Source organism: Neophocaena asiaeorientalis, unplaced genomic scaffold (assembly GCF_003031525.2).
Source record: "Neophocaena asiaeorientalis asiaeorientalis breed wild unplaced genomic scaffold, Neophocaena_asiaeorientalis_V1.1 scaffold85, whole genome shotgun sequence".
Taxonomy (NCBI): Eukaryota; Metazoa; Chordata; class Mammalia; order Artiodactyla; family Phocoenidae; genus Neophocaena; species Neophocaena asiaeorientalis.
In genome coordinates, this window is record NW_020174301.1 from 4,736,458 (window position 1) to 4,749,999 (window position 13,542).

The 13,542-nt window shown below is 36.1% G+C and overlaps 1 protein-coding gene across 2 annotated transcripts in view; it reads right to left on the reverse strand.

Moving 5' to 3' along the window:
* CCDC186 (coiled-coil domain containing 186) overlaps positions 1-13,542 on the reverse strand; it is a 48,393-nt gene that overhangs the window by 18,296 nt on the left and 16,555 nt on the right. The window contains exons 4-7 of one of the 2 annotated variants that reach the window (XM_024756033.1): positions 8,613-8,741; positions 7,135-7,230; positions 3,111-3,323; positions 2,085-2,204 (exon numbers count right to left, since the gene is read on the reverse strand). In XM_024756033.1, coding sequence (XP_024611801.1) covers positions 2,085-2,204; positions 3,111-3,323; positions 7,135-7,230; positions 8,613-8,741 — 558 coding nt within the window. The remainder of the gene's footprint in view (positions 1-2,084; positions 2,205-3,110; positions 3,324-7,134; positions 7,231-8,612; positions 8,742-13,542) is intronic. The other variant, XM_024756034.1, reaches the window with a different exon arrangement.

Here is a 13,542-nt window from a genome sequence, read left to right on the forward strand (position 1 = left end):
TTAAGCAGTTCTTTGTAGATCCATATAAAAGTCAATTGTTTGGTTTATGGCCAAGGTATCTATTCAAAACTTTTTTACAGATTCATGCTGCAATTTGGTTTCTGTTCCTAACTACTCTCCTAAAATAACAATTCTGAAGGTCTGCAGGGACTACTTTCTCATCAAATCCAATTGCTTTTTCTCATTTCTTCTTCTTGACTTACCTGTTCCAGTTCTGATCACTCCTGACTCTGAATAGCCTTCCTCTGTTTACAAGACAACATACTCCTGTTTTTGCCCACTTCATCATTGCCTTCGCTGTCTCCTTGACTAGCTAGACTTCCTGTGGTGACTGTCCCAGTACAGCCCTACCCTGTAGCTCCAACATTCTCCTTCAGAGTACCCATCCAGTCCCATAATTTGGGCTATCATGTGGATTTCAAATGAGAGTTTAGGTATCATCTCCTCCTAGTAGCTTCCCTTCAGAAAGGGGTAGAAGTTGCTATTCTGCCTTCCCATAGATAGAATCCAGGGAATCCCTAGATTGTAACACTTGATACATTGTACAGCAGCTTACATGCTTCCCCCACTGAGGATACAGCTTCTGGATAACACCTAGCTCAGTAGTTGCCACATATTAATTGTTCATGTAATAAATGTTGAATTAACGAAGGAATACCTAACATAAACCTTCTGTTCTAGTTAGGTTGGTTTTCTCAAACACCAAATATTCATCTCCCTTTTCTCTCTTATCTTGCTGTTCCTCCACTTGGAATGCCTTTCCTGTCATCTCTTAATGTAAGTTGCATCTATCCTTCACACACGGCTTCTTATACATCATTTTGGTTTTGGATAAACCTACCATACAATTAAGTGCCTACTTACATACTTTCAGTTGCAGGTCTTTTAAAAATAATTTCACTTATATTAAAACTGTGTTACTTTTAAAATTTAAACATTTGAAGGCTTTTTCAAATATTGTTTTTTAAAATATGAGAATATTAGCTCAACAACAAGAAGGAGAGAGAGATAGAGAACAGAACTTTATCTGTTTTACCCCCCCACTTCTATATCATCAATAACTAAAACAGAGCCTGATACATAGTAGGTACTCACTTCATTTATTCAAAACATAGCAATTGAGAGATTCCTGTGTCGAATACAATTTCAAATGGTTTGTAGCCCTGTGTGAGCCCTAAGGATTGTTGCCCCTACTCCTTCTGGCAGTTCTTTCTCTGCCCATATAGTTTCCTAACACTCATTTGCTGATCAGCAATTAGCTCAGAAACCTACCATTCTCTAACCTATCTCTGACCACTGTCAACAGACACTTCTCCCTACAGTTTTCTCTGATATTATAATATACAAATATCCGAAGGTTAACAGTTCTACCGACTTAGGATTATTTAAAGAGATGCCAATGATAATTTAAACAATATCATTAAGCCTATTTTTGAAAACGTGGTAACTGTTATAAATAACATGCCTCTTTTGTTTAAATCATATTTCAAAGTTTTTTTTTTTACTTCACATTCTATCATCTTCAGATTTTTATTACTGCTTATACCAGTTCAGTTACTGCTTAAAATTATGGCATCAGGTACCAGCCTTTATCACCACTTTTTATTATATTGTTTAATAATATGATATTCATTATACACAATACCAATAGAATTATATTCATAATAAACAGATAAGGAAACTTTCTTTGTTATGTTTATATTTAAATAAAAATTCATATTTCTTGATTATAAGAATTGTATCATCACTAACATTTTTTTAAGAATTTCCAGAGTTTACTTTCAATTTTGATAACCTACATATTCTCTTCCCCCGAACCTGACAATGTTTAATATAAAATATAGAACACTAAAAATGCTTAAAGAACAAAGTCATTGAGGGGTTAAAAACAATGAATGATAAAACAACATTCTATCCAATTTAATATGTAAATTATGCAAGGAAGTATCTTTTTATGATCACCAAATATTCAGGCCCAAGCTATCCTACAGGAGTCACTAAGCTTTATGCCTCATTAATAACTATTACTGCATGTGCTCTTAAAACTGATTCTAATAATTTTTCCACTGTATTACAGTACTCACCTTGTGTGAATCCATTTCTGCTTTTAATTTGTTTTGTGCCCATTTTACTTTAATGATTTGAGAGTTGATATCTTCCTTTAATTTGTCTATTTCTCTGACGAGTCGAGTAGTTTCACCTTCCTAAAATAATATCACCAGGTCATATTTTTCATTTAAACAACCAACCAATCATTTGTGTATCTTTTATATCTCAAGATAATCAATGCAATAACACTATAATTCAGGGCTAGCACATTATGGCCTATAAACTGACTTAAAGTTCAATTCATAAGAGGACAGTAAAAGCCTAAAACCAATTAATAGACATAAGGTGATTAACATTTATATCTTAACCAACTAGTACACTGTGAGTATAAGCACACCTTTCTGATTCTTCTCAACTGGCTGACATTAAGGTGAAATATGAATTAAATTGGTTTTGCCAGAATTCTTGAGAACAATGACAACATTCCTGAACTAAAAGTTAATTAATAAAAAATACCATTGATTACCAAGAAATGATAACCTACTGGACACAAGACTACGCCATGAGGATGCTAGCTAATAGCAAGGATTCTAAATAGCACAGTAATTAAATCTCCTTGGACAGCATGTAAGAACATGTTTTTCTACAAGTAAAATATGAATTCTATGATATGTAAGTAAGTGTTACATTAAGATTCTGGTCAAAGTATACTTCTGGCTCAAAAACTACTCACATTTTGACACACCATGTATATCTTTTACCAAAATAAAATCTTCCTTTGAAGCACAAAGTCATTTCTTCAACATGTAGATTTTAAAAGAAAGTTTTTAAAAAGATCTGTCTAATAAACAACATGTCAGTTTCTCATCTTTTCATAGGAAAAACTTTTTGCAGCTAAGTAACAAGATATTGGAATTATTAAAGCATTCTTTGAAGGTAAACTAAGAAAAACAACTTTATGTTTAACAGTGGTTGAACCATGTTAAGTTATGATTATTTGATTAAATAAGGAAAAGCAAAGAGAGTAAGTTTCAAATAAGATACAATATCAAAAGTTATACCTTTGTTTCGTACAGCTGGTGCAGCCGTCCTTTCTCCTGAGAAAGTTGCTTAATTTTGTTAGTGTTTTTCTCATATTCTTTATTTGCATCTCTAAGTTTTTTTTCAAGTATCTCTTTTTCCTTTCGAAGGTCTAAAGATTCCTTCTCGCCTCTTACATACTTCATTACCATTGCTTCTTTTTCCTGGCGTGCCTCTTCACATTTCTTGTTAGCCTTTGAAAATAATATCTAGCATTAATAAAAAATATTTTTCAAATAAAAATTAATTAAAACAAATAATATTTTCCTATAATATCACCAATGTATTTTTTGGTCTTTTACACAAGATTTTCAGGACCTGTGTCATGAAATTTTAAAAAAGAGAAATGATACAATGAACAAATTAATATCATTAATATTTGCTTCTTCCCTTTCCTATTCCTTTTCCTTTAGCTAATATGGTTGCTATTTTCTGCTTACTCCTTCAGATCACTTTTCCATTCTTTCCTAGCCCACCCTGTGCTCTGGGAAAGTGACCATCAGGGACCATATCAACAAGTTTCTTTGCCCTCATACTTCCAGTTGGGTTTGGCCAACAGGAGGCACTAAGCAGAAGATTAGGAGGGTAGGCAGAGAATGAGATCTGGCTCCTCCAGAATCATACACTGTTCCTGTCAGGTGACCTCTCTATGCAACTACCTTCTCTGGGTTGTACTACCTGCACCGTCTCCTTATTCCTTTAGCCCAAAGAGTGATGATGGCTCCTCCAGCAGCCCCAGGATCCTGCATTTTCCCAGGTTGGACTCCCTAAATCTCACCCATACCTTTGTAAAGAGTCCTTTTATGAAATTCTCCCCAAATCACCAGTTTCTCTTTTCTGTCAGGATCCTGAGTCTATGGCTGACAATTTCTAAAATCTATAATCTTAGCTCCCTCACAAAAAAGTAAGTAATATGCTAATTAGTGATCGCTGGGTTCCTCTGTATGAAAAGTATTTGGCATTTTAACAAGAAATACCTAATTGGATTAGGTGTGACATCTATCTATATACTAACTTAAAATTCTCTGTAACTATAAGCTGGTACTCCATACTGTGAAATTTCATACAATGAAAACTTCTACAGATAGCCCTTCATTTAAGTAAATTCATAGTTCGCAAATATGATGAAGCACATACTTATTTTACAGAAGATGGATCCTTAAACTTTAAGACCTTCAATGGCATCTAGTGGTAAACTCCAACTAATACTATAACTGAATTGAAGTAGGTTTAGCGTTAGGATAATGTGGGGAAACCTCCTATGCTCTGATGAAAGTGACTGACAAAAAATGTTTCATGAAGTTCTGCTACAGCTGATAAGCACATCGAGTAACCACTCAAAATATTATACATATAAGTATTTTAAAAAATCATCCAATTGGGGGGATTTTCCCCCCATTGAAATAGCCTAATAATTTTCAAGAGAAATTAAAGAAAACACTGGAATAGGGATGGCAGAGATCCCTGAGGATTTGATGACATGCTTGTGGACAAATGATTGACAAAACCGTGATGGAATTGGCTGACAGAATTAGCTAGATTTTTAGACAATTGAATAACTGTACTTAGAAAAAGTCAACTAATGGTAATGTCAACTTTAAAAGAAGTCCAGTTCCATGATAACTTAATGCTTAGATAATGGATTAGCTTTTGGGAACACAATGAAGAATAAGCCATGGTAAGTCCTGGAAGAGCTCACTACCTAGTAAGAACAACACATAAACGAAGATTATGAAACAATTTCTAGTGGATGAATGTACAAAGTTCTTTGAAAATACAAAAATACTAACAGTCCCTGGGAAGGGTTGGCATGAAGGGTAAAAGATGCTATTTGTACTTGAACTAGGTGCTATACTTGAGCTAGACATTGAAGGACTCAGTAAAGGGATCAGTCAAGGAAAGGAATTCAAGCTAGAGTGGTTATCATGTGGTTATTTTAGGCTCAAATGCCGAAAAGTATAAAATAGCATGATATATTTAGAGGACATTAAATTATTCTGTAGTGATTAAATTTGGTGTGTTGATTGCAGTGGAGAGGAAGTAGTTATAAAACAGAAAAGGAGGTAGAGATCAGATCCTGAAAGGAAGAAGGACTTCTCTTCTTGTCATGCTAATGATTTGAGATTTTATCCTACAGGCAAAGAGAAGCCAAAGACAGATTTAATAAAAGGTGTTTTAAATTTTATTAAATTAAATTGTGTTTTAAAAAGATACCTGGTAGCAACATGGAAACTTCACTGAAGTTAAGAGATAAGAAGCAGAAAACAGATAATTATAATACATGAGATAACATATTACAAGGTTCTTACTACAGGAGGGGATATGCACCAGAATGTCCTGTTACCCAGAGTCATCCCTGAATCAGCTGCAAAAGAATAACCTGGGGTGGGACTTCCCTGGTGATCCAGTGGTAAAGAATCTGCCTTCCAATGCAGGTGATGCAGGTTCGATCCCTGGTTGGGGAACTAAGATCCCACATGCCACAGGGGAACTAAGCCCGTGCGCCACAACTACTGAGCCCGTATACCTCAACTAGAGAACCCGTGTGCTGCAAACTACACAGCCCATGCGCTCTGGAGCATTCGTGCCACAACTAGAGAAGCCTGCGTACCACAACTAGAGAGGAGCCCGCGCAGTGCAATGAAGAGCCCGCCTGTCGCAACTAAGACACGACACAGCCAAAAATAAATAAATAAATTAAAATTTAAATAAATAAATAAAACAAATGTATTAAAAAAAAAAAAGAATAACCTGGGGTGCTAAGAGTTCACATTTCTATATCCCACCCCAGATAATAGCAGCACCTACTTCATAGATTGTTGGGAGTATCAAATGAGATAACTGACTACTCTTTAAGCTTCTATTGAAAGTCAGTCCATTACGGCACAGATAAAGAGCAGTCAGTAAAAGTCTTCGGATTTGACTAGTTTTAAGATGTTTACCATTGACTTGGATGAAGATATGAATAACATAGTTGATAGGATTCAATAGTCAACTAAAATTATGATAAACTGTAGAAGTAGTTCTGCTTCTCCAAGTATGGCAGATGAACCCTCCCCATTCAAAACACCTAAAATTTTAGATGAAGTACAACAAATGTTTTTTTAATGCACAGTTGAGCTCACAAGAAAGTATGGGAGGGCTTCCCTGGTGGCGCAGTGGTTGAGAGTCCGCCTGCCAATGCAGGGGAGACGGGTTTATGCCCCGGTCCGGGAAGATCCCACATGCCGCAGAGCAGCTGTGCCAGTGAGCCATGGCTGCTGAGCCTGTGCATCCGGAGCCTGTGCTCCGCAACGGGAGAGGCCACAACAGTGAGAGGCCCACATACAGAAAAAAAAAAAAAAAAAAGAAAGAAAGTATGGGAAATTTCAGGGCCAAAAAATCTAAGAAGCAGCAGGAATCCAGAATGCTTCGTTAGGGCTGAATACTTACCAATATGAGGTCATGTGGGACTGAGGGAGACATGCTACAAAGGCCCTAAGAATTTATAACTAACTCTACCCTCCTGTAAATTTGAGGTTCAGATACATCCTACATATCTGTTCTGAGAAATGGAGAAACCTCAAGCTGGAAAATGAAACTGGGGAGTGCACACATGTGTGTGCAGGCACGTGTGCACACTCATGCTAGGAAGCTATTTCTAAACGAAACTCACCAGGTTTGGTGACTCTAGGTGAAGGGTAAACAAGTGTGCGTTTTACTATTCTTTTACCTTTTCTACAGGCTTAAAAATTCTCAAATCAAAAAGTTAGGGGAGAAAAGGAATGAAGCCAATCTAGAAACAACTGAATGGAACAATCTCCAAAATCTACATAATAATACCCACCTCTTAGGGTTATCCTGAATATTAAGTAAGTGAATCCTTGTAAACCGTTTTCAGCTACTATCATTAACCTCACCTACACTCATCACGAGAGAGGAAACAGATACAGAGTACTGAGCGTAGTATGTTGCCATTTGTTTAAAAACAGGGGGGAGGATGGGAGGAATAAAGGAAATATATACATGCTTGTCCATGCAACAAGGACTCTGAGAAGGATATGTACAGGAAACTGGCATCAATGGTTGCCTCTGGGGAGGGTGCGGAGCGGGAGGAGAAGTCTGGAAGAAGACATGTTTTACGGTTTGAATTGTCATTGTGCACATTTTACTATCATTTTGTTTCTATTTTAAAATATAATTCCAAAGAATATATATAAATATTTAAATTCATTTATTTATTTATGACTGCGTTGGGTCTTTGTTGTTGCGTGCAGACTTTAGATGCGACAAACGGGGGCTACTCTTCGTTGCGGTGCGCGGGCTTCTCATTGCGGGGGCTCCTCTTGTTGCGGAGCACAGGCTCTAGCTGCGTGGGCTTCAGTAGTTGTGGCACATGGGCTCAGTAGTTGTGGCTCATGGGCTCTAGAGCGCAGGCTCAGTAGTTGTGGCACATGGGCTTAGTTGCTCTGTGGCATGTGGGATCTTCCCGGACCAGGGCTCGAACCTGTGTCCCCTGCACTGGCAAGTGGATTCTTAACCACTGCACCACCAGGGAAGTCCCCAAGAATATATATATACACACACACACACATTTCTTCTCTTATAAATTTATTTTTGGTTACACTGGATCTTTGTTGCTGTGTGCGGGCTTTTCTCTAGTTGCGGAGAGCGGGGGCTACTCTTTGTTGCAGTGCCTGGGCTTCTCATTGTGGTGGTTTCTCTTGTTGCAGAGCACGGGATCTAGGTGCACAGGCTTCAGCAGTTGTGGCTCGGAGGCTCTAGAGCGCAGGCTCAGTAGTTGTGGTGTATGGGCTTATTTGCTCCACGGCATGGGGGAATCTTCCCGGACCAGGGATCAAACCCGTGTCCCCTGCGTTGGCAGGTGGATTCTTAACCACTGTGCCACCAGGGAAGTCCCCAAGAATATATATATTTTTAAAGCTCACTAAGTTATTCTAATGAAGCTATGTTTGGGTCTACTAAAACCAACAACTTCTTAATGTCTTATCTTCTACATTTCTCTTTAATTAGTATAAAAGGTTTGAGAACTGATAGTGTAAATTTTAAATATATAACATTCGTAATGCTCAGGGTAAGCATATTGTAAAGAATCACAGGAATAAAGGTTGAAGTTTTTTGTTGTTAGCATGCATTTATGTATTGCTTTAGCATTTTTTTTTTCTTTTTTTTTGCAGTACGCGGGCCTCTCACTGTTGTGGCCTCTCCCGTTGCAGAGCAAATGCTCCGGACGCGCAGGCCCAGTGGCCATGACTCATGCGCCCAGCCACTCCACGGCATGTGGGATCTTCCCAGACCGGGGCATGAACCCGTGTCCCCTGCATCGGCAGGCAGACTCTCAACCACTGTGCCACCAGCGAAGCCCCCTGCTTTAGCATTTTTTAAATCCTAATCCTAATACTAATGTCCAAAACTGTCTAAAAGGTTACTTAATATACAAAGAATCATCAGAAAGTTAATAATAATAATGCCTTGAAAAATACCTGTTCCATCCGATGGGCCATCTCTTTGTGTAATTGCTGAATTGCATTTTTAGTTGCAATGTCTTGAGCTAGTACTTTATCTTTGGAAGCTTGAACTTCTTTATTAAGTTCCTCTATTCTTGATTCTAACTGTAAAGAAAATTATTTCCAGATTATTTTTATAGTTATAACAAACAGACCACCAATATTTCAAATAAATATAAACAATGTAAACAAGCATAAAGATGGCAATGAATATACTTCAGCCATAGAAATCAAAAGTAAATGTTAGCAATGTTCTGATATATCAATAGAATTAAGTCAGAATAAATCTGAAGCAGATTCTGATAAGATGGATGATAAGCTCTAGAGTAATTACCAATGAAATAATTCAGAAAATATCATGAAAAAAATTTTAATGTTACATATTTACTTAATGCAAAATAAAGCAGTAAATGAGACACAGGGAAACAAAACAGAAACATACAGAAAGACATATACAAAATACAGATATAGAAAATTAAAAAATGGTAGACAAAAATCGAACTGTCAACAATAACATTAAATGAGTAAATAATCATATCAAAAGGCAGAGATCTTCAGACTGGAATAGAAAACAAGATCCAGACTGGAATAAAAAACAAAATGCTATTTACAAAGGTACTTTAGGGAATTCCCTGTCAGTCCAGTGGTTAGGACTCTGTGCTTTCACTGCCGAGGACGCGGGTTCAATCCCTGGTTGGAGAACTAAGATCCCACAAGCCACGTGGCACAGCCAAAAAAAAAAAAAAAATAAGGTACTTTAGATTCATCTCATAATGATAAAAGGGTCAATCCAGCAGAAAGGTATGGTAATTATAAATATACATGCACCTAGTAATATAGCACCAAAATACATGAATCAATAACTGACAGAAATGAAGAAGTGGACAATTCAATAATAATAGTTGGAGACTTCAATACCTCACTTTTAGTAATGAACAGAACTAGAAAGAAGATTAACAAGGAAATAGGAGACTTGAACACAACTATGTAACAACTAAATCTAACACATCTATACAACATTCCATTCAGCAACAGCAGAATACACCTACTCCTCAAGTGAACATGAAATATTCTTCAGGACAGAACCTATGCTAGGTCTTAAAGCAAATCTCAATAAATTTAAAACAATGAAATCGCACAAAGTATCTTCCTTTGACAACCATAATGGAATGAAATTAGAACTCAGTAACACAGAGAGAAACTTGACAATTCATAAATATGTAAAAATTAAACAACATCTAAATGACCAAGGGAGAAATCAAAGAGAAAGTAGAAAATAAGGTGACAAATAAAGATACAACATATTTATGGGATGCAGCTAAAGCAGTGTTTAGCGGGAAATTTGTAGTTATAAACATCACTATTGAAAAACAAGAAAGGTCTCAAATCAAAACTAAACTTTCATCTTAAGACACTGGGAAAAAAAAAAAAGAGCAAACTAATCTAAAGCCAGTAAGAAAAAGGAAATAATGAAGATTAGAGAGGAAAGTAATGAAATAGAGAATAGGAAAATGGAGAAAAATCAACAAAACAAAAAATGCTTCTTTGAAATGATCAACAAAACTGACAAACCTTTAGCTAGATTGATCACAAGAATCAAAACGAAAGAGGGACATACTGACCTTACAGAAGTAAATGAAATTTACAGAAATAAATAATTATGAATGAATATTATGAACAATTTAACTTAGATTAAATGCACAATTCCTAGAAAGACACAAACTACCAAAACTGGCTCAAGAAGAAATAGAAAATCTGTATAGACCTACACAGGCATATCTCAAGAGATACTGCGGGTTTAGTCCAGACCACTGTAATAAAGCAAGTACTGCAATAAAGCAAGTCACACAAATTTTTTGGTTTCCCAGTGCATATTAAATTTATGTATACACTATATTGTAGTCTTTTAAGTGTGCAACAGCATTATGTCTAAAAAAAACTGTACATACCTTAATTAAAAAATACTTTATTGCTAAAAAATGCTAACCACCATCTGACAACACAGGTTGCCACAAATCTTCAATTTGTAAAAACCACAATATCTTATGAAGTGCAATATGGTGAAGTGCAATTTTAAAAAAGGCATGCTTGTAATAAGAGATTAAATTAGTTAAAAAAAAAAATTTTTTTAACTACCCACAAAGAAAAATTCAGGTCCACGTGACTACATAGGTATATTCTACCAAACATTTAAATAATTAATACTAATTCTTCACAAATTGTCCCCCTCCAAAAAAAGGAACACTTCCCAACTCAATCTGTGAAGTCAGTACTATGCTGCACCAAAACCAAACAAAGACCTCACAAGAAAAGAAAGCTACAAGAGCAATAGCTCTTATGAATATAGGCAGAAAAATTCTCAACAAAATACTAGCAAAAAATTCTGCAATATATAAGAATTATACTCCATGACCAAAAGGGATTTATCACAGTAAAACTATGTTGGTTTAATATCCAAAAATCAGTTAATGTAATACACCATATCGACAGAACAAAAAACACATAATCATCTCAACAGATGTAGAAAAAGCATTTGGTAAAATTCAACACTCTTTCATGATAAAAATACTCAACAAACTAGGAATAAAAAGGAACTTCTTCAACCTGATAGCATCTATGAAAAGCCGACAGCTAACACCGTACTTAGTGGTGAAAGACAATGCTTCAGAAATGAGAGAAGGATATCTACTCTTGCCACCTCTACTCAACATTGTATTGGAGGGTCCAGCCAGGGAAATCAGGCAGGAGATGAAATAAAAAGCACTCAGATGAGAAAGGAAGAAGTAAAACTCTCTACATGCAGAGGACATGATTTTATATATGGAAAATCCTAAGAAATCTGCCAAAAAATTTTAGAACTAATAAACAAGTACAGCCAAGTTACAGAATATAATATAAAAAAATTGTTGGGACTTCCCTGGTGGCGCAGTGGTTAAGAATCCACCTGCCAATGCAGGGGACACGGGTTCAAGCCCTGGTCCGGGAAGATCCCATATGCTGCGGAACAACTAAGCCATGCGCCACAACTTCTGAGCCTGTACTCTAGAGCCCACGACCCACAACTACTGAAGCCTGCACACCTAGAGCCCATGCTCCACAACAAGAGAAGCCACCGCAATGAGAAGCCCACGCACCACAACAAAGAGTAGCCCCCGCGTGCCACAACTAGGGGAGGCCTGCGTGCAGCAACGAAGAGTCAATGCAGCAAAATAAATAAAGTTTTATATACACTTGTAATTAACAATCTGAAAATGAAATTAAGAAAACAACTCCATTTACAATAGCATCAAAAAGAATAAACCACCTAGGAATAAATTTAATGAAGGAATTGCAAAAATTACTCCGAAAACTACAGAGCACTTTAGAAAGAAATTAAAGATCTAAATAAATGGGAGGATAATCTCTTGTTTGTGAATTGAAAAACATAATATTGTTAAAATGGCAATACTCTCCAAATGAAGTCTACAGATTCAATGCAATCCCTAACAAACCCAGTTGGCTTCACTGTAGAATGACAAGTTGATAGTAAGATTCATATGGAAATACAAGAAACTGAGAATAGACTATCTTGGAAAAGAAGAACAAAATTTGAGAACTCACACTTCCCAATGTCAAAACTTACTGCAAAACAACAGAAATCAAGATAGTGTGGTATTAGCATAATGAAAGACAAATAGATCAATGAAACAGAACTGAGAGTCTAGAAATAAGTTGATGTATCAATTGGTTTTCAACAGGGATGCCAAGACCATTCAATAGAGGAAGAATACTCTTTTTAATAAATGGTTCTGGGACAACTGGATAGCCATATACAAAAGAATGAAGTTGTATATCATACAATATAAAAAAATTAATTCAAAAAGAATCAAGACCTAAATATAAAAGCCTAATTATAAAACTCTTAGAGGAAAACATAGGAGTAAATCTTCATGATCGTGGATTTGCCAATGGAGTCTTACATATGACACCAACTGCACAAGCAATTAAAAGAAAAAATAGATAAAACTGGACATCATCAAAATTTAAAACTTTTGTCCAAGTACACTATCAAGAAAGTGAAAACAAATCCACAGAATGGGAGGAAATATTTGCAAATCATATATCTGATAAAGGTTTATAATCCAGAATATAAAAAGAACTATCACTACTCAACAATAAAAAAGTTTAAAAATGGGTAGAGAAAATACTTCCCTAGAAGTATCTATTTAAGATATACAAATGGCCAAGAAGCACAGGAAAAGATGTGTAATTTCATTGGTGATTAAGGAAATGCATATCAAAATCACGAGATACCATTTCACAACCGTTAGGATAGCTATAATAAAGAAGTCCAATAATAACAAGCATTGGCAAGGATGTGGAGAAAATGAAACCCTCACACACTGCTGATAGGAATATAAAATGGTGCAGCCACTTTGGAAAACAGTCTGCCAGCTCCTCAGTAAGTTAAACATAGAGTTATCATTTGACCCAACAATTCTACTCCTAGGTAGACACCCAAAAGAAATGAAAGCATATGTCCACACAAAAACTTCTACATCGCAGCATTATTAATAATAGCCAGAAAGTGCAAACAACCCAAATATCCATCAGATGATGAAAGGAAATAAAATGTTGTATACCTATACAACAGAATACCACTTGGCCATTAATTTAAGTATTGATACAAGCTACAATTTGATTGAAACCTTGAAAACATTACACTAAGTGAAAGAAGCCAGATATTATATGATTCCACTTATACGAAGGAAAAGGACACATATTATAGGATTCCATTTATATGAAATGTTCAGAATTGGCAAATATATAGAGAGACAGAAAGTAGATTAGTTGTTCCCTAGGGCTGGGGGGAGACAGCTGCAAGGTGTTGGAGGGAAATGAGGAGTGACTACTAATGGATTCAGAG